The sequence below is a fragment of the Callospermophilus lateralis genome, chromosome 2 (genome assembly GCF_048772815.1).
Source record: "Callospermophilus lateralis isolate mCalLat2 chromosome 2, mCalLat2.hap1, whole genome shotgun sequence".
Lineage (NCBI taxonomy): Eukaryota > Metazoa > Chordata > Mammalia > Rodentia > Sciuridae > Callospermophilus > Callospermophilus lateralis.
In genome coordinates this window covers 7,847,574-7,868,602 of record NC_135306.1, presented here as the reverse complement: position 1 = coordinate 7,868,602, position 21,029 = coordinate 7,847,574, and the positions used below count along the sequence as shown (strand labels likewise).

Here is a 21,029-nt window from a genome sequence, read left to right as displayed (position 1 = left end):
AAGGGATGTCAGTGTCCCAAAACCCATGTTTTATTTGGCACCCCCAGGAGAAAACATGGCATTTAAAACATGCTGTAATACACACTGGGATAGCAAGAGAACTCTAGGGACAAGTGGAATCCTAGAAATACAGAGCGAGTCCAGACAGGGGAAACAAGGTGTGGAGTTTTGAATAAGGCCATCCTTTCTCAATTCCAAAAGATTCTTCTGGAATCATTGGGACTTTCATTTCTCCTCATACTTTACTTCTTGCAGAAGAAATATAATTCCTAACATACTATTAATTCCAAAGCATGGGAAGTTCTGTTTCATGAAGTTTAAAGCTTAAACTTTTTAAAAAGTTCCATACAAGTAGAAATGAAAAATGTGACCTTGTCTCTGTGTCTGAGCAAGATTTTTATACTAAGCAAATGAGTGCTTTAGCAGTCACCTCTCTCTGGAGCCCAGGTCTGCTCTTGGGACCTTGAAAGCTGCCTCCATCCTTCAAGATCTAGTGCTCCAAATGGCAGCCAGCCTCTTGATGCACTAAGGGTGTTCTGTTGAGTGGCTCATTCTGATAGGATCTGATAGGAGCTGGGGTGTAGCTCTGGGAAAGGGTGTATTTGGCATGTTTGAGGACCTGGGTTAAGTCCCCAGCACCAGAAAACAACAACAACTGGAAAATATCCACTGGTCAGTTCAGCCCAGATCAAACACACTCCTCAAATATGAGAAGTCACTATATTGAGGGATGCCCTGATTTCTGGAAATAGATGAGAGTTCCATGTTAGTCATGGACATCATTTGAGAAATTCTAAAAACCAAAGTATCTAAAAGAACCTATAAGAAAGTTTAAGAATTTAACAGGGCCTTGCATCTGAAGGCGATTTGAAGCAGAAGGTTCCATATAATTCATCTTTTAAACTGGTACCCTCTTGGGCTGGGGATATAGCTCAGTTGGTGGAGTGCTTGCATTGCATACACAAGGCACTGGGTTCAATCCCCAGCACCACAAAAAAATAAAATAAAAAACAAACAAATAAACTGGTACCCTCTTGAGAGTAATACCAGGACAACAGGCAAATCAGATTCAAGCCAGGGCTGTCTTGGAAAACTTGGTTGCATAATCTCTCTGCCTATAAGTGATCTTGAAGATCCTGTGCCTTCAGATGCACAAACATCCCCATCCTGCACCCTCTGTGCCCTACAGACTTTGTACTTATGCAATCTGACCCTGACACCATGTGATGAAGACTTAAAAAGGCCCTGCAACACCAGTCTTTCTGGGGTCTCCTCCTAAGCAAGAGGGGTCCTCAGCAAAGAGAATTGGTAGCATGGCCAGCCTCAGAACAGCCCCATAAAACTTTGAAAACCACAGCTCAGCTTGTAGCTCTCAGCTTTGCTCAACTCATAATCGTCTTGAGAAGACAGTGGCATGACATTGGCAAGAGCTGTGGTCAGAAGTCAGGAGGCCCAAGTTCCAGATCTGCCCCCTACTGTTCACTTAGTACCTAGTCTCTGCTTCCCTGGACTTCCCTGTCCTGTCTGTAAGTGAAGGGGTGGCCTCCAGGGACTACAGGTCCCTTCTGATCCTAACAGGCTGTTAGTTCATGGCCCATAGCTCTGATCATTGACCTGACCCTTTTCTCCTGGTTTTTTTTGGCTGGTTTTTTTGGCTGGACCCAATCCTGGGCTTTTGACAGCCTGTTGTTGTTCCTGAAGTCCAGTGACTCTCACAGCAGGCTTCCTGGACAGCAGCACTAGCACCTCCTGAAAACCTGGTAAATGCAGACTTTGGGGCCCTATCTCAACCTGCTGACTTACAACTCAGGGGTGGAACCAGCAATCTTTATTCTAGCAAACCCTCCAGGGCATCCCTATGCCTGCTCAACTTAGAGAGCCACTGCTTCAATCCCTGCATAGTTATTTCCACAGGGGCCATCTGTTAGAATCCAAATTGCTACAGATGCTTTTTGAGGGACTCCCAAGAATGGAAGAGTTACAGCTTCTTACAAGGGATAGCTGTCATCACTTCTAAAATAGATGAAGGAAAAGCGGCAAACTGTAGAAACCCAAAGTGAGCAGAGCTCCCTGACAGAATTCTAAGAAACTGACCAAAACTGGCTTGTGAGGAAGAGATGATCACCCAGAGGCAGCTGGTGAAAAATGAGTGATTTCTGACCAGGTTTGTCTCTTCTCATTTATTACACATACATTCACATGAATTCACCTCCAAGTCCTGGCACCTGTGGTCAGCCCTGCAGATTCAGTGGAAAGTAAAATGTATGTGATCCCTCCTGCGGGGACTTGGTCTCTGGTGGTGGAAAGAAACGAGTGTTCAGGTTCCTTAGAAGAGCTACAGAGCGAAGGGTGCCCTGGTGGGGATGAGTGGGGTGTGCGGCTCTGTCCCAAGAGTGAAGGGTGGCCTCCAGGGAGATTTGTCCCAGGAGATTTCTCTGAAAATTGCTGCTTGAGCCAAGACCTGCATAATTGGGAACAAGCTGCCATCCCAGGGGCTGGGGAAGAGCTCAGGTAGAGGGGTTGGCCAAAGCATCCTCCTTCTTCCTGCCTCTATGTAGAAAACCACTGTCACTGGTGGGTGTGAATCTGACTTGCGGGCATGTTAGGACAGAAAAATGTTGAGAAGCATAACCTCAGACTCCAAGATTTTCAGATTCTTTTTTTCTTTTTCTTTTTTTTTTTTTTTTAAAGAAAGAGTGAGAGAGAGAGAATTTTAATATTTATTTTTTTTTAGTATTTGGCGGACACAACATCTTTGTTTGTATGTGGTGCTGAGGATCGAACCCGGGCCGCATGCATGCCAGGCGAGAGCGCTACCGCTTGAGCCACATCCCCAGCCCAATTTTCAGATTCTTAATGCTCCCAGATTCCATTGTCCTAAATCCCGCTCCTGCCTTGACCTTCCACCTCTGACCCATTGGGCAGGGCTCTGCAACTTTGTTCCTTGTCTGTCCCCTGATTGACCACCAAGAATTCCCCACTTAGTGGTGGGTCACACAACTGTGCAGGGAACTGATTCTCTTCCAACAGTGGGATTTTTTTTTTTTTAATTATGAAACACTTCAGGAATGCAAGAGTGAAGAGAATCATGTTATGAATATCAGTAAACTCATTGCCCAGCTTTAGGGAAAAAACAAAACAAAACAGAGTTGAAACCCTGTTTCTCACTCTCTGACCCCTTTCCCCTGTCTTCCTCACTTCCAATAGAAGATGCTCTTTCATTTGGTATTTGTCATGTCCACAGGATCCAATTTTATTAACTCGCTGTTTGAGGTCGAGGGCGGCAGACTGCACATTGGACTAGCGACTGCTTGCTTGGCTTTTTTTTTTTTTTCCTTGCACATCTGTTTTGTGACTTGTTCAGATTAAATATCTTTAGGAATTGGGGAAAATGAGCTTTTAGTATAAATTGCCCACCATTCTGTTTCTAAAAGAGTCCACAAGACATTAGCCTAAGATTGTTATGTTCGGCTTTGAATGACAATGAGCTCTCCTTTGCTGACTAGGATCTGGACTGTTGCGAGTGGGTGGATTTAGAAGATGGTGCCAGCCCCATGAGTTGCTGTGACCATTTATCTGGAGCTCTGTTATCTGTTGCCTCAGAATGGACCTGGCATCCTGCAGGTGCCACTAGTAATGAGATTGCCAATGAGTTAGCACACATAGAATCATATGGTCTCATCTTTAAATTTTAAAAACCTAGGAAAATAATGTAATTATTGTCATTCACATTGTCAAAATTCAAATGGGAGGAAGGGATCTCCAAGTGTCCAGCCTGGTGACATCTTAGGACTGTGCACACTCTGATGGTAAAATTAACTTCCACATCTTTTGTTTTCTTATTGTCAGGGCTCTGTGAATTTCAAGTTTGGGGTTCTTTTTGCCAAAGATGGGCAGCTCACTGATGACGAGATGTTCAGCAATGGTATGTGAACACCACCCACCTCTGCATACAGGAAACCCATCCTGCCTTGGTGCATTTTTGACAGTTGAAACTGAACTCATTGGAGTCTTTAATCCAAGAAGACAGTGTTTTTAAAATTTCAGGGTAAATTTTGTAGGGCAATTATTGCCCAGTTTCATTCATTTGGCAAATATTTACAGGTCACCTGATTTCTACCAATCCCTGCTCTGGGCACTGGAGATACAGTCTAAGTGGGAAAGCACATGGATTTGGAGAATTTGATTCTGCAGCAGAAAACTTTCCTGTGACTTTTATGCGGGGAGAGTTATACGATGGTGTCTTCTTCCTGAGATTAATCATTTTTCGTGTGAAATACCTGTTAGTTATTGGTGGAAGCACTACTAATGTTTTCATTAGTAGTGCAATTCTAAACATGGTGATCCTATGGTGATCTGGCAGTGGTAAGGTTTTTCTTCTGGTTCTTTCCTGGTAATTTCCTTTCCTCTGATTCCTGGGATTATGAAACTTCCTCACAGACCAGGAAGAGGAAAGGTGGCTTCATGCTGCGCACCTCAGCAGTGCCTCAGAACCTTCAAGTGATGTCAGTGGTAGTTAGAAAACAAGGGCTTGGTTGCACCCCTGTTCTGTTCATACTTTGCCTTTTCCTGCAGAAATTGGAAGTGAAGCTTTTCAAAAATTTTTAAATCTCCTGGGTGACACAATCACTCTCAAGGGCTGGACAGGCTACCGTGGCGGTCTGGACACCAAAAGTAAGCTTGCTTCTTGATTTATCTTGTTGTAGCTGGTAGAATTTTATTAATCAATTTGATGTATGTTTGAACTTATACCCAAGATGAGGGAAGGGATGGACCAGAGACAAAGGACAGGAGTCGAGCATCACATCCAGTCTGACAAGGGTCACTGGACACATTCAGTGCTCCATTGAGCTTTGCAAGACTAGTCAGCCCTCACAGCCTCTAGGAGGTGGCAGTAGTCATGATCCGCCCATAAATACAGTTACACACCACATCATGACATGTCCATCAATGATGGACCACATCTGGGACAGTGATCCCACAAGATCACATCACCTAGTGACTCTGAAAACATCTCAGTTCATGTCAAAATGCTCCAAGAGGTTCACACAAGGATGAAATCAGCTAAGGACACCTCAAAATGTGTCCCCATCATTAAATGATGCCTATCTGTACTTACTATTGAGCACCATCTGTGTACCAGAACTGTAGTACATATGTAGATAAACCAAAATGGGCCCTGCCTTTCTAGGAGCCTAGAGTTCACTGAACACACGGACAGTAAACAGCTAACAATCAAATAGCTTAGTACTAAGTACTTACAGCAGTTAAGGAGCAAAATGCTGCTGGGACACTTTGCCAAATCTGGGGGCTTGGGAGAGGCTTCTCTGGGGAAGTGATGTTTGCAGTGAGAGGCAGGGATGACAAATGGCAACAGCTGGAGTGTCTTAAGGAGAGAAGAACACTCCCAGCAGGGGAATATCAGAGAAGTCCTCGAGACTGGAAAGCATGTGACTTCTTCTAGAAACTAAGAGAAAACTTTTATAATTGGAATGAGCAGACGGGCCAGGAAGGATGCCCTGTGGACTGGAGAAGGGAGCAGCATGACCCTGCAGGAAGTCTGTGGTCCCCTGGGCAGGGGTCTGAATGGAGCAGGAGGAGGGGCCAGTGGAGAGGTGGTTGCCACAGTCCAAACAGGAGGTGGTGGCCGCCGTGGCTGTGGGGCAGCAGGCTGGCAGGGAGAAGAGTGCACTAACCGGAGAGCCCTTTCCAAGGCAGAGGGGGTAGGACTGAAATGTGGGAGGTGAAAGGAAGAAAGGACCCCCCCACAGCATCTGGGCTTCTGGCCTGGGGACGTTGGCGGTGGTGGCACCTGGGATTATGAAGCTTCCTGGGAGCATCTGAGAGCAGGATCTGGGGGTGGGGCCTAGGAGAGGATGGTAGATAAGATCCAAGTTTAGATCTTAAGTCTAGGTAGCACTTCTGTCATTTTCCTGTGCTTCTCCTGTGCCACTGTTTGATCTTCACAATCAGGCCTTTAGAACAGTGGGGCAGGTGGTAAGAGGCTCCTTTGGCCTAAATGTGACAGGCTTCAAATCTGGGTACCCTGGCCCTCAGGGAGCCCCGTCTTCCCACCAGCCCCCGTTGGCATCATCTCAGATTCTGAGTCCGAGAGCAGGGTGTGTGAGGACTGTGCTGGAAGTAGGTGAACTGACAGGGCCGGCAGGAGGCCATGGCCCCAGCCTCCCCAGAACAAGCTCTGTGTGCACACGGTGAATTCCCAAGTGCCCGCAAGCTCATCATCCCAGGACCAACACAGCCTCCCTACTCTGGAGCAGACTACCGTCCCCAGGGCCCCGGAGACAGCCAGGCACTCTGTGGAGCACTTTGTGGATATAATCTTTTTCAGTCTTCCCAGCATCCCCCATTTTCAAATTAAGAAATTGAGACCCAGAGAACAGTGAGATGACTTGTCAAAAGAACTATAGCTTAAAATAAATTAAGAAAATGCCATAAAACAAAACCTTAAACTTTGGGGGAAAAATAATATAGCTAATGAGTTTGAACCCAAGTCTGCCTAACTCCAAAGCCCCTGCTTTCAACCACTGCACAATTCTGCCAGATATATCACTTGCTTTTGTCTCGTGGACATGATAATTGTGTCATCTTGTGTTGATTTCATCTTGTACGCCTCAGCAACTGGAAGGCAGGGAATCGTAGCAAACTTTGCTTTTTAGCCCAGACTTCTGTTGATCTCCTCCATTCTGAAGCAAGACATGAATCAGCAAGTGAGCTCAGAGAGAGAGGAGGTCTTTTCATGTGGATAGAAGCTTTGCTTCCACTCAAGTGGATAATCCAGAATGACTTTTCAGAGTGTGCTCACTGTGTCCTTACTCCTTGATCTGCACATAAAAGCTATTTCCCTATGGCCTCAGAAGGTTCTGCATCCAATAAATGCACACTTGTATTTTGCAGATGACACCACAGGGATACACTCTGTTTATACTGTGTACCAAGGGCACGAGATCATGTTCCATGTTTCCACCATGCTGCCATATTCCAAAGAGAACAAACAGCAGGTATGTGTGAACATGGGCTCTTTGAGAACACCAGCCATCATTGACCTGAATGTGGAGAGAGCACCATACTACTTTCACAGAATTGAGAATGTACGTTACTATAGTAGAATATCGCTACCAATTTAGAGATGCTTTTTACAGTCTGTACTCTTAAAACTTTCAACAAGACTTTGGAAGCTCTATTCTCACTGATGCTATATCACCATAAAGAAATAAAGGGACATAGGTAATAAAGTGCATGAATGTGTGAACATGTAGATGTGTTTGCATGTGTGAATATAGTTTCATAGACTCATATTAGTCTGTATTGTGCTGCTATAATGAAATGCTCCAGTCTGGGTACTTTGTAAAGAAAAGGGGATTATTTATCTTACAGTTGTATAGATTCAAGAACATGCCACTGGCATCTGCTCAGCTCTAGTGAGGGCCTCATGGCAGATGATATCATAGTAGCTGTCATGTATATGGAAGAAATCACACAGCAAGACAGGAAACAAGAGAGATTCAGGGAGGTACCAGACTTGTTATAACAACCCACTCTTGCAAGACCCACAAGAGCAAGAATGAACTCCCATGAGAAAAGTGTCAGTCCTCAGTAGAAAGGGACAGACATCATTACCCTATATACATGTATGGTTACACTAGTAGAGTGACTTTGAACCATGGAGAGCCAGAGGAATGAGAAGTTGTGCTCCATTTGTGTACTCTATGTCAAAAAGTATTCTATTGTAAAATAAATAAATAATCTTTTTTTAAAAAAGCATAAGAAAGCAAACATTTAAAAAAAAATGTCAGTCCCACCTAAAGACCTCATCACCTCCCACGAGGCCCATCTCTCAAGGGTCTCGTCACCTTTTGACACCACACTGGGGGCCAAGCTCCCAGCACATGAGCCTCTGGGGGACATGCTCACACCACAGCAAGACACCCCAGAGTCTGATTTGCGTTAGGTGTTGCCTTGCCTCAGTGTACCTTCGGTCATTTCAGAATGAGACTCCAGGACATAAAACAGTGGATCCTATGGAGTAGCTGGCAAGTGCTGTTTTCCGGGCCGTGGCAGGTTAACCCTGAGCGTCTGCATGGGCAGCAGTATGCTGGGAAATTCCCTATACACTTCTTGCCCACCCCAGAGGCTGGCCATTTTCGGGGGAAATTCTCCAGTTCAGACATGACAGATGCTGGGGGTTGGGATTCCATGTAACTTTTTAGGAGATTATTTCATGCTTTTCCACGTTGAAGGCATCAGTATGAGGCAGCATCACTGATACGCATGGACGGTTGTTCAGATTTGTGAGAAATAGGAACCTAGAGAGGTGTTAGGGCCGGGAAGCCTGACTTGCTGAGCAGGATGCCCTGACCCTGGACTCCAGAGCTGCGCCCTGGGCGCTCTGCACACCTGCTCTGTTCTCTTCCTCCTTTTTCAGGGCAGCAATAGTGGGATCATTCTCAGCTCCTCTCTTTTGTCTCATCCAATGTTTGATTTGGCAGGAAATCGCACTTGTTCTACCTTTAAGACTCATCTAAACTGTGGCCGCTTGGCATACTGGTCTCTGTCACCGTCACCTCTCAAATGGACCATGCTGTAGCCTCCCTGTCTCTCCCTTGTCCCCTGAAGCCAGCATCTCAGTCCAGCAGCCAGAGTGAGCCTTAAAATGCAGGTCAGGTCATTTCCCAAACCACATGGCTGCCACTCCACCAGGGAAAGCCTCTGTGACCCTGTTCCTTCTCTCATTTTCCCCTTGTTTCCTGCATCCCACCACATGGGCTTTCTCCCTCTTCCTCTCCCAGGAGAACCTGGCTGCTTGGGGCCTTCGCCTTGCTTTCCAGGCTGCTGAGCTCTCTCCCAGCCCTCCAGCAGGCCTCCTCGTGCCTCCTTGGACCTGCTCAAATGTACTCCGAAACTAACCTCAGGGACTCTTTTTTGTTGTTGTTTTTAAAATATTTTTAGTTGTAGGTGGACACAGTACCTACAACTGTTCACCCTTTAGAGCACACAGCTCTGTAGACTCTAGTGTGTTCGCAGGGTTATCCAGCAGTCAGTTTAGAGCATTTCCATCACTGGAAGAGAAGCCCTCTCCCCTCAGCTCTCCTCTCCCACCCTACCTTGGTAACCGTGAACTTACTCTCTATCTCTGTATTTGCCTGTTCTGGACTCTTCCTATAAATGAAAATACATTGTAGCATTTATTAAAATCCCTTTTTAATTGCTAAATAATTCTCTATAGTATGGCTTTATACCACATTTTGTTCATTCAGCAGTTAATGAATTAATGACTTTTTAAAAACACTTTTAGTTGTAGATGGACACAATATCTTTATTTTACTTATTTATTTATTTATTTATTTTTTTAATATTTATTCTTTAGTTTTCGGCAGACACAACATCTTTGTTTGTATGTGGTGCTGAGAATCGAACCTGGGCCGCACACATTTTAGGCGAGCGCGCTACCGCTTGAGCCACATCCCCAGCCCCAACTTATTTATTTTTATGTGGTGCTGAGAATATAACCCAGTGCTTCATGCATGCTAAACAAGCACTCTACCACTGAGCCACAACCCCAGCCTTAATGATTGATATTTACTGTGGTAAAATATGCATAATGTAAAGTTTGCCGTTGTAACCACTGTTCTGTGTACAGTTCGGTGGCATTAAGGACTTTCACATCAGTAGGCAACTGTCACCACCATCTATCTCCAGAACTTTTTATTTTCTCAGACTGAAACCCTGTACCCATTAAACAATGGCTCTGCATTTTCCCCTCCCCCAGCCTCGGATGGCCACCATTCTACTTCCTGTCTCCCAGCTACTTGAGGTTCCTCATATTTTTTTAAAAAATATTTTTATTAGTTATTAATGGACCTTTATTTATTCGTTTGTTTATGTGTGGTGCTGAGAATCAAACCCAGTGCCTCACACATGCTAGGCAAGCACTCTACCACGGAGCCACAACCCCAGCCCCAAGGTTCCTCATATTAATGGAAGAATAATTTTGTCCGTTTGCATTGGCTTCTTCACTTAACATGATGTACTCTGGGTTCATCCATGTTGAAGCAAATGTCAGGATTTCCTATATTTTCAAGGCTGAGTAATATTCCGTTGTGTGTATGTACTACATTTTCTTTATCCATTTATCTGCCGACACTATGTTCTTTTGCACTTTTGGCTCTGATGAGTAATACCTCTATGAATATGGATATACAAACACCCAATTGAACCCTGCTTTTAATTCTTGAGGTATATATTCAAAAGGGGAACTGCCGGATCATATGGTAAATCTATGTTTGCGGGGAGCGCCCATGCCCTTTTCCACAGTGATTGCCCCATTTTGCATTCCTGTCAGCCCCACACAAGCTTGCAGTTCCTCCTCACCTTTGTTATTTCAGGTGCCACAGAGTGGGCATGAAGTGAGGTCTCATTTTGGCTTATACTTCCTTAATGATTCATGATGTTGACCACCTTTTCATGTGCTTGTTATCCACATATAAATTTTCTTTGGAGAAATATCTAAGTTGTTTGTCTCTTTTTAATTGGATTTTTTGCTGTTGTCATTGAGTAGCAGGAGTTTTCTAATATAAATTCTGGATATTAACCCTTATCATATATCTGATTTGCAATTACTTTCTCCCATTCTCCACTGAGCTGCCTTTGCACTCTGTTGACAGTGTCCTTTGGTTTACAGAAGTTTCCAATTTTGATATGTTCTGATTTATCTATCTTCTTCTTTCTTCCCCCAGTACTAGATGTCAAAGCCAGGGCATTTTGTGCACACTACACAAGAGCTCAACTACTGAGCTACATCCCTAGACACTATCTTTTTTTTTCCTGTGCTTTTAGTGTCATACCTAAGAAATCATTGCCAACAATAATGACTTTTCTTTCTTTTTTTTTTTTTTTTTTGTACTAGATACCAGTAGTGCTCTACCACTGAGCCATATAACCAGCCCTTTTTTTTGAGACAGGGCCTCATTAAGTTGCTAAGGTTGCCCTTGCACTTGCAGTGCTCCTGCCTCAGCCTCCTAAGTCACTGGGTGTTGCCCTGCACCCACCTAATAATTACTTTTTGCACTGAATGAAATTGAAATTTGGAGATGCTCTATAAACCTTAATTTCCCCATAATATCCTGTAAAAATCAGGCAGGGGCCCTCTTTTCCAGGAGCTTGCAGTGCAGAGAAGATTCTGGGAAGCCTGGGCAAACATTACTGTGCAAAATAGAAAGTCATGCACCCCAAGGAAGGGCATCAGGAAAGTTCTACAGACACCAGGGGACAAAGAAGGCAACATCTAACAGAAACAGGGAGGCTTCCTGGGCAAAGTGTAATTTGTCTGGGCTTAGATAATGAGGTTTATGTGGGCTTGGTACTGAATGGGAGAGCAATTGCTTGGCTTGCATGAGGCCCTCGGTTTGATCACCAGTACTGGAAAAAAAGAAAAAAGAAATAAGAGACAAGGCAAAATAAACTGGGTAAGCCAAGGCCCTGTTGCATTTATTTTTTTGCCACAAAACAAACCACTCCTAAACTTACCAGCTGGAGAAAACTGGTTCACAATCTCTCATGGTCCTGCATGTTGACAGCTCAGCCGGCAGGTTTTCCGCTGCTGTCTCAGGGAGCCTCCTCAGAGACAGTCCCCTGGCAGCTGAGCTGGAGTTATTTGGAGGCTGGATGGGAATGCTGGGAATCTGTCCTTGCTCCCGTCCTTGAAGTCTCAGAGCCTCTCAGGGGCCTCTGCATGGCCTCTTGGGGGGCGCTCTCCTGTCTGCAGCAGGGCTCACTACTAACAGGTGGCACAGCCCTCCTGGCCCCCTGCACAAGTTCCATGTTCCAACAGGAGGCAGCAGAAACTATGGTGCCCCCTTTTTTTTTTTTTTTTAAATTCACTCAGAGTTCAATCCTGGGACACTGTACCCCTGAGCTGCATCCCAGCCCTTTTTGTTTTGCATCTTGAGACAGGTTCTCACCAAGTTGCCCAGGCTGGCCTTGAATTTGCAATCCTCCTACCTCAGACTCCCAAGTTGCTGGGGTTACAGACTCCTTTTGGAGGCTGGACTGGGCACCAGTTTAGGGTTACATTTGTGACAATTTATTCATCGCTGCACTATCCAGCCAGCCATATTCAAGGTGAACCACCTCTTGGTAAGGGGCGTGAGAAAGAATGAGTTTCCATCTGTAGTCCCCCATAACCCAGAACTGAGGACACATGGGATCCAGAGGAACAGGGAGGCATTGTGATTGACCAAACAGGCAAAGGCTAGGGCACAGGTGAGCAGTAGCCCCTGTTGGGGTGAATGCAGCAGTATTGGTGACAGCTGTGCTCACTCATTCGTGCACTGTGACAGCTTTTGCCACAGGAGCTGCCTGGCTGTGAAAGGACCACATGGTCCTTGAAGCTGAAAACATTAAATTCTGATCCTTTACAGAAAAAAATCTTGTCAGCCATGGGTCTAGGAGATCATTCTGGATAGGTCAAATTTGGTAGGCCATTGTTCTCACCAAGTGTGTACTTCAGAATTAGCTAAGGAGGACTGGAGATATAGGGAGAAAGAAAAACTAGCTAAGGCATTTATAATATAAACGTTTGAGCTCCTCCCCTGGGGATTCTGATGCACCCCCTTGTTCAGTGCCCAGCTCAAGAGATGAATAAAGATAAACCTAATAGGGCAGAAGAGTGAGGAGAGAATGGAGGCCAGGAATCTGGTGAGGAGGCTTTTGTAGACAAGAGGAAGTACAGGCCTGAGTCAGGAGATGGGCAGGGAAATGGGAGACATCAATCAAGGTCAGCTGAGGGTCAGCTCTGCTGGCTGCTGTAGATTGCTATACAACTTCCTGTTTTTCAGCTCTGCCATATTTGAGCAGCTTTCTCAGTGATGTTGTTTGTGCTCACTGCAGGTGGAAAGGAAACGCCACATTGGAAACGATATTGTCACCATCGTGTTCCAGGAGGGAGAGGAATCTTCTGCCGCCTTCAAGCCTTCCATGATCCGCTCTCACTTTACACGTATCCTGGGCCTGTTGACTTCTCTGGTTTAGCAGTCTCACTGGAAGTTATTGACCTTCGCACAAATGTTATCACTCACATGATTTTTATTGTTTTGAGGGGGTTATTTTTTGGGACTGGAGATTAAACCCTGGGGTGCTTAGCCACAAAGCCACATCTCCAGTCCTTTTTTGTTTTTGTTTTTGTTTTTGTGGTGCTGGAGATTGAACCCAGGGCATTGTGCATGCGAGGCATGCACTCTACCAACTGACCTATATCCCCAGCTCCCCATTCCTTTTTTATTTTTTATTTTGAGACGGGGTCTCACTAAGTTGCTTAGGGCCTCACTGAGTTGCAGAGACTGGCTTTGAACTTGTGATCCTTCTGCCTCAGCCTCCTGAGCTGCTTGGATTACAGGCATGTGCCATTGCACCTGGCAGTGACATGTTTTCATTGCTGTGGTCTGAGACTCCCAATTTTGGGGTTTTTTTTCCAAGGTTTTGCATTTTTGCCTCTTCCTTTGCCCCCACTAAATTCATGGATAGATTAGCTCTCAGAGAATTCTTGAATTCTGAGGGAAACTTCCTGCACCCATCAGTAATAAATGAATTAGAAGAGTGATAGGTAATGAATTTTTCTTTAGGTATCAAAATTTGTAAGTTAAAAAAAAAAAAAAAAGCCAAAATCATTGTGCCTGGTTGATTCTGAGTTTGACCATAGCTGCCACATTACCACCTCTTAAAATCTGAGAAGTGAGTTGATGATATTTTAATTTGCTTCCCCTAATTACTGTTCATCTCATAGTGCTAGCAAATTCCTGTGATGAGACTGACGTCCCCTGCAGTGTCTGAGTCCAGCTTGGCCAGACAGCAGGGAGCATGGACTCAGCTAGTCCAGATGATAACTAATCATGGCCCACTTGCTCTGGGCCACAGGCTGTGACAGTGAAACCCACAGGTTGTAAGTAAAGGGCAACCAACAGGCATTTCCAGGATAAATGCTATCTAGTTTTTCATGTTCCCTGAAGACTCCGGTAGAAATGTCTGGAGACAGGCACTCTAGGACTCAGACATCTCTATGCTTTGCCTTATCCCTTAGAACCTGAAATATAGCACATTAGTAAGTGTTTAAAGTTGAAGCCTCCAGACTTCTCCTAAGAAGGAAGAGAGGAAAACAGGTATTTGCCTCCACCTGCGCTATGGATTTCCCCCATCCTCATCCCTGCTTGCTAAAACTGTCTCATATCACCTCCTTCCTGCATCAAGTCCCTGGACATAGCTGGACTTCCCAGGTATACCCCAGGATCGGGAGGAGGTGGCTTTAAGTGGCCAAGTCAATTTTGTTTTACTCTCCCTTCTTTGTAAGTTTTAGATTTGGGGCTTAGCAGGTTAATTTCTGGAAAGGACAGCAGGAGTTATTAATGCAAATTCTATTCCACCCAGCCAGGGAAGGGAAATGCCAAGGCCTGGTGGCTTTGTGGCCAGCTGGGAGAGGGAAGCTAGTGGAGCATGGATAGAGGAGGCCACTAGATGTGGTTGTGCTATTTTGATTTTTCAAAAGAGCTCCATGGAGATATAATTCACACACTGTACAATTCACCCTCTTCTTTTTTTCTCAGTGCTGGGGATGGAACCAGCACTCCAGCGCGGAGCTCCGCCCCCAGCAGTTGTGCTATTCTGAGGTTGGCAGGCTCCAGCCCAAGCTTGGGAGACTCTGCTTAGAAGCTGTCACCAGCCACATTGGCTTGTTCTATCTTGTTTTGTCTACCAAAGCCAAGAGAGAGAGGGAAGGTGTATAGTGGAAACATTTAAATTGCTTTTCCTCTCGAACATGTGAGATGAAATATATGACTAATTTCATGCTGGGGTCTTGTTTGCTCACTCTGCTTGGTTGGCTGCTCCATTTCATATCTTTATTTACATTGCTCTTCAGACAGCTTTGGAGACGCAGCTCTTTCCCAGTGGAGGTGCACAGAGATGCTTGGATCAGGCAGGGGGCTCTCCTGTAAAGAAGCCACAGTTCTGTCCTAACCCGAGGACCTTAGGAGCCCTAACCACAGAAGGGCTGGGCAAGAGCCTTTTGCACAAGGACTTTCTATAGCACAAGCTGTCAACTGTGAGCACCAGGGTTGTTGATTATTTCCTTGACCATCCCCATAGATATCTTTGCCTTAGTGAGGTATGACCAACAAAATGACAATTACAGGTGGGTGACAGCCTCATCTCACTTCTTGCTCTGATTATCATGTCTACATGTTAATTTGACATTGATTGATACTCTTGATGTGCATGTTTCTTTTTGAGCCTCTTTTCAAGGCTCCTGTCTCCTTCCTTTACCCTTCTGTGCTCAAAAATTAACAGTTAAAAGTTATCATGTTGTGAAAAGAGTATGAACTTCGACCAAATAGATTTAGTTTTGAATCTCAGCCTTGTCACTTGTTAACTCTGAGGCTTTGTGAAAGGGTTGATTTCATCAGAGCCTCAGTCCTCTGTAGAATGAAGGGAACCTCCCCAGGCAACCAAGGGAGAATCGGACTCAGGGCTGTGTATTAGAAGGCCAGCTGTGCCACCTGTAAGCTGTGGGCACACAGAGGTGACCACTGCCATTATTCCTGGGGAGTCTGACCTTATCCGTAGCTGATGAGTTAGACCACAGAGGATGCAGGAAGTCTTGGCCAAGGCCCTGAAAACAACTCAGCTGGAAAGGAGGGCAGGGCCATGGCCGAGGCTGCTGGACACAGTGAAGGGCAAAATAGTGGTGATCTTTGAAGAAAAACCAACTAATTCTGGAATGTTTTCTGTGTAGGCTGAAAATATTTTCAGAAGAAAGTGTACCACTCTTTGGCCCACCCTTGCCATCTCCACCGGTGTTTACAGATCACCAGGAATTCAGGGACTTTTTGCTAGTGAAACGTAAGTTTCTCTTTTGAAATGTTTATGCAACTTGTTCTGCATCAGAATCTCTCTCTCCAAATCCTCCCAGGATGCTGCAAAGAAACCTACTGTTGAAGTATTCTGGGCTCCAGGGCTCCGGGCTCCGTTTATTCTTCCACAGCACACATCTGGTTTCTGGCAGTGTTGTATAGGTTTCCTCCTGGGTCCTCATATACAGCCACCCCCCGCCCACATGCCTTGTGGTTTAACCACCCTTGCCCCATACAACAACAGGGGCCTCCAGTTAACCTGTCCACCTGGGGTCCCGGTGCAGCCCCTGGAGCCTCTGCTGTGTGTCTGCCTTTGTCACAGTGGGATGGAGGGGGGGGGGAGGAGGCTGTGATTATATTAGGGTAGGGGGTGAGACAGACAAGTGGGCTGTGATGGAGTGTGCAGCTCCGCCCGCCCCAAGCCTTACTAGCCCATGTGCATGTGTCTTGGCTCCACTGATGATACCCCAGGGCCTCACTCTGAGCCCCATCCTCTGGACTGCAGAGCTCTGCCATGCAAATACCCACACCTAGCATGTCCCTTGGTCACCCTCTCTGGAAGGCCAGGGAAGTCTGTCTCTGGTTATCAGAAACAAGTTTCTTGGCTTACTCATGCACCCTCTTCATGGAAGTGCAGCTTGCAAGCCCCAGGGCCCTGGCAGTACCACTCAGTCTGTGCCCTGTGAAGAGGCCACTTCTAGCCTTCTGCCAGGCACGCTGGGCACTGCAGCTGCTCTGCTGGCTGCCTCTCAGCCCTGCCCACCTACAAACATGGTCTGCCTAATTCTGTCACTATTGCTGTGTAGATGGGAGCATTTGGAAAAGCTCCTGAGCCCTCTTCTGTGTCCATCTCACCTGGCCCCAAGGTAGCAATATTGAGTTCAAGGTCTCAGAGTCCTTCATGGACACTGCTTCTCCTCTTCCTGTCTTAAAATTGACCAAAACTGATCCCACAGGCCAGGGCCAGGGCCAGACATACGTTGTCCCTCCTTTGACTTCCTGTCTCCCCAGTTCGTTCTTCTTGGCCTTGCACAGGAATCTTCCCTCAGTAGCCACCAGAAGCTCCCTGGTCTGCACATATAGCTGGCACTTGAAAGAATGAGTGTCACTTAACTCCAGTCACCAGAAACATCCCAGTCTTAGCCAACTATTGATAACCACTCTACCTTCCAGAATCCCTCCAGCCCCTTGCAGAGATCCTCTCATGATTTCCAGCCTCTCCCCTGGTGAATAAGAGATGTAAGGCACATGTTGGCCAGGCTCCTTCATGGTCCCAGCTGGCCCCAGAATTGTTATTGCCCATTCTTTAGCCTGCTCCAGGGTCTAAGGGCAATAACTCCCCCTCATTGGAAACAAGCATAAAAAAAAAAAAAAAAAAAAAACAACCACTACAACCACTACAGACCACTTGAAAAGATGATGGTCCTATCTCTTCCTTTCCGGTGTCTGTGCCCCTTCTTTGAATGCTGGAACAGGGGTCATAAATTCAAATGCCTAGAGAGGTGGGGAGGGAAATGAATGAGGGAGGGGTGTAGCAGAGGACAGTGAGGAGCATTGGGAGCCGCTGTAGACTGGAGAAACGCCCCCTGCTCCAGCTAGCTGCTTCCTTTCAGGAGCATGAGCCTGTATTACCAGATATTCTGAGTTTTCAAAACAAACCAAACATCTGAAATTCTGCCTGATTTAAACTGTGGGTCCATATGGTTCAAAGCCCAAGGATCAGATGAGAGCAAGAAACAGCCAGCAACAGGGAGCAAGCGTTGCAGCACCAAGCCCTAGGGCCCTGGAGCCTAGGCACGGGAGGTAAGCACTCTGGCAGGGTGTCTGCAGAGGGCTGAGGCCACCAGGGCTTGTGGTGCTTTAACACTAGATTAGTTAGAGGGTCGCTCAGCAACACTGGAACCCAACTCATAAGTGGAATCCTGCCATTTTTTTCTTTTTTTTTTATTTATTCTGATTTGTTATACATGATGGAAGAATGCAATTCATTTCATATTACACATATAGAGCACAATTTTTTAAGACACTGATTATACATAAAGTATTTTCACACCATTCGTATCTTATACATGTACTTAGGGTAATGATGTCTACTCATTCCACCATCATTCCTACCCTCTTGCCCTCTCCTTTCCCCTCCCTCCCCTTTGCCCTATCTAAAGTTTCTCTATTCCTCCCATGCTCCCCCACCATCGCCATTATGAGTCAGCATCCTCATATCAAAGAAAACATTTGGCCTTTAGTTTTTTGGGATTGACTTGCTTCACTTAGCATTATATTCTTCAGCTTCATCGTTTACCTGCAAATGCCATGATTCTATTCTCTTTTAATGCTGAGTAATGTTCCATTGTGTACATATACCAAAGTTTCCCTATCCATTCATCTACTGAAGTGTATCTAGGTTGGTTCCATAATTTAGCTATTGTGAATTGTACTGCTATAAACATTGATATGGCTGTGTCCCGTAGTATTCTGTTTTTAAGTCGTTTGGGTATAAACTGAGGAGTGGGATAGCTGGGTCAAATGGTGGTTCCATTCCCAGTTTTCCAAGGAATCTCTATACTGCTTTCCAGATTGCTGCACCAATTTGCAGTCCCACTAGCAGTGTATGAGTGTGCCTTTTTCCCCACATCCTCGCCAACACTTATTATTGTTTGTATTCTTGATAGCTGCCATTCTGACTGGAGTGAGATGAAATCTTATAGTAGTTTTTATTTGTATTTCTCTAATTGATAGAGATGTGGAACATTTTTTCATGTTTGTTGATTGGTTGTATGTCAGCTTCCGAAAAGTATCTGTTCAGTTCCTTGGCCCATTATTGATTGGGTTATTTGTTTTTGTTTTTGTATTAAGGTTTTGAGTGCTTTATATACCCTAGAGATTAGTGCTCTATGTCTGACTTGCTTGTGATAAAGATCGGCTCCCATTCTGTAGGCTCTCTATTCACCTCAATGATTGTTTCTTTTGCTGAGAAGAAGCTTTTTAGTTTGAATCCATCCCACTTATTGATTCTTGGTTTTAGTTCCTACACTACAGGAGTTTTATTAAGAAAGTTGGGGCCTAAATCCGACATGATGGGGCCTACTTTTTCTTTCACTAGGTGCAAAAGTCTCTGGTTTAATTCCTAGGTCCTTAATCCACTTTGAGTTGAGTTTTATGCATGGTGAGAGAGAAAGGTTTGATTTCATTTTGTTACATGTGGATTTCCAGTTTTCCCAGCACCATTCGTTGAAGAGGCTATCTTTTCTCCAATGTAGGTTTTTGGCGCCCCTGTCTAATATAAGATAACTGAAGTTATTTGGGTTAGACTTTGTGTCCTCTATTCTGTATCATTGGTCTCCAGGTCTATTTTGGTGCTGATACCATGCTATTTTTGTTACTATTGCTCTGTAGTATAGTTTTAGGTCTGGAATAGTAATGCCATTAGCTTCACTCTTCTTGCTAAGGATTGCTTTGGCTATTATGGGTCTCTTATTTTTCCAGATGAATTTCATGATTGCTTTTTCTATTTCTATAAGGAATGCCATTTGGGATTTTGATTGGAATTGCATTGAATCTGTATGGTGGTTTTTTGTTTTGTTTTGTTTTGTTTTGTTTTTTTAGTTATACATGGGCACAATATCTTTATTTTGTTTATTTATTTTTATGTGGTGCTGAGGATCGAACCCAGGGTCTCACACGTGCAAGGCGAGCACTCTACCACTGAGCCACAACCCCAGCCCCCTGAATAGTGCTTTTGGAAGTATGGTCATTTTGACAATATTAATCCTGCCTATTAAGAACAAGGTAGATCTTTCCATCTTAAGGTCTTCTTTAATTTCTTTGTTTAGCATGTTATAGTTTTCATTATAGAGGTCTTCCACCTCTTTCATTAAATTTATTCCCAAGTATTTTTTTTTTGAGGCTATTGTAAATGGGGTGATTTTCCAAGTTTCACTTTCAGCAGATTTGTCACTGATGTACAGAATGCCTTTGATTTACGGGTGTTGATTTTATATCCAGCTACTTTGCTGAATTCATGTATTAGTTCTAGGACACTTCTGGTGGAATGTTTTGATCCTCTAGGTATAGAACCATATCATCTGCAAATAGTGATAATTTGAGTTTTTCTTTTCCTATCCATATCCCTTTAATTTCTTTCATCTGTCTGATTGCTCTGGCTAGAGTTTCAAGAACTATGTTAAATAGAAGTGGTGACAGAGGGCATCCCTGAATCCAACCATTTAAATAGAGCCAATCAGCAGTGACTCATTGGCTCCTCAGAGACTTGGAGGGAAATGAAATGAGAGGTTCCACAGATCTGACATTAAACATATGGAAGGTAGATAGGAAGAGAACAAAGAAGCTGTAGGTGGTGGAGAGGGCACATTGCAGGGACAGAGCCTGGGGCCAGGAATACCTGGAGGACTCAGTGAACTAACAGAATAGGAGAAGCCCTAGAATCAGAAGGAACTTTGAATTCTAAAGAGGATTTAGCAAGAGGAAGGAATTAGGCCAGGTAGAAAAATGCCTATGTAATGGGAAGTGGAATTTCAACAAAAATCCTGGTTTTTCCCTTAATCTATTAAAACAAATCATGGATTTTTCTAAGGTAATAGGAAGGAAAAAAATCCCCAGTCACCTAATTAGTGAAAATAATAGCTACACACATAATTTAAATTTCTTAAGAGAGGGCTGGGGATGTGGCTCAAGCGGTAGCGCGCTCGCCTGGCGTGCGTGCGGCCCGGGTTCGATCCTCAGCACCACATACAAACAAAGATGTTGTGCCTGCCGATAACTAAAAAATAAATATTAAAATTCTCTCTCTCTCTCTCTCTCTCTCTCTCTCTCTACCTCTCTCTCTCTTTAAAAAAAAAAAATTTCTTAAGAGATATGTTGCCTGGTACAGTGGCATACTCCTATAATTCCAGTGGCTCAGGAGGCTGAGGCAGGAGGATCACAAGTTCAAAGCTAGCCTCAGCAACTCAGTGAGACCCTAAGCAATTTAGTGAGACCCTGTCTCAAATTAAATAAATATAAAAAGGGTTGGAGATGTGGCTCATGGATAATGCCCTTGGGTTCAATCCCTGGTACAAGAGAGAGAGAGAGAGAGAGATTGGTTCTGCCCACATA

General features: G+C 44.7%; 1 protein-coding gene across 3 annotated transcripts in view; it reads left to right on the top strand.

Annotated features, from left to right (window-relative positions):
• The window catches only part of Garnl3 (GTPase activating Rap/RanGAP domain like 3), a 146,438-nt gene that overhangs the window by 84,702 nt on the left and 40,707 nt on the right, over positions 1–21,029 (top strand). For all 3 annotated transcript variants that reach the window (XM_076845451.1, XM_076845449.1, XM_076845452.2), the window contains exons 10-15: positions 3,850–3,925; positions 4,576–4,674; positions 6,916–7,019; positions 12,907–13,015; positions 15,154–15,199; positions 15,800–15,906. In XM_076845451.1, coding sequence (XP_076701566.1) covers positions 3,850–3,925; positions 4,576–4,674; positions 6,916–7,019; positions 12,907–13,015; positions 15,154–15,199; positions 15,800–15,906 — 541 coding nt within the window. The remainder of the gene's footprint in view (positions 1–3,849; positions 3,926–4,575; positions 4,675–6,915; positions 7,020–12,906; positions 13,016–15,153; positions 15,200–15,799; positions 15,907–21,029) is intronic.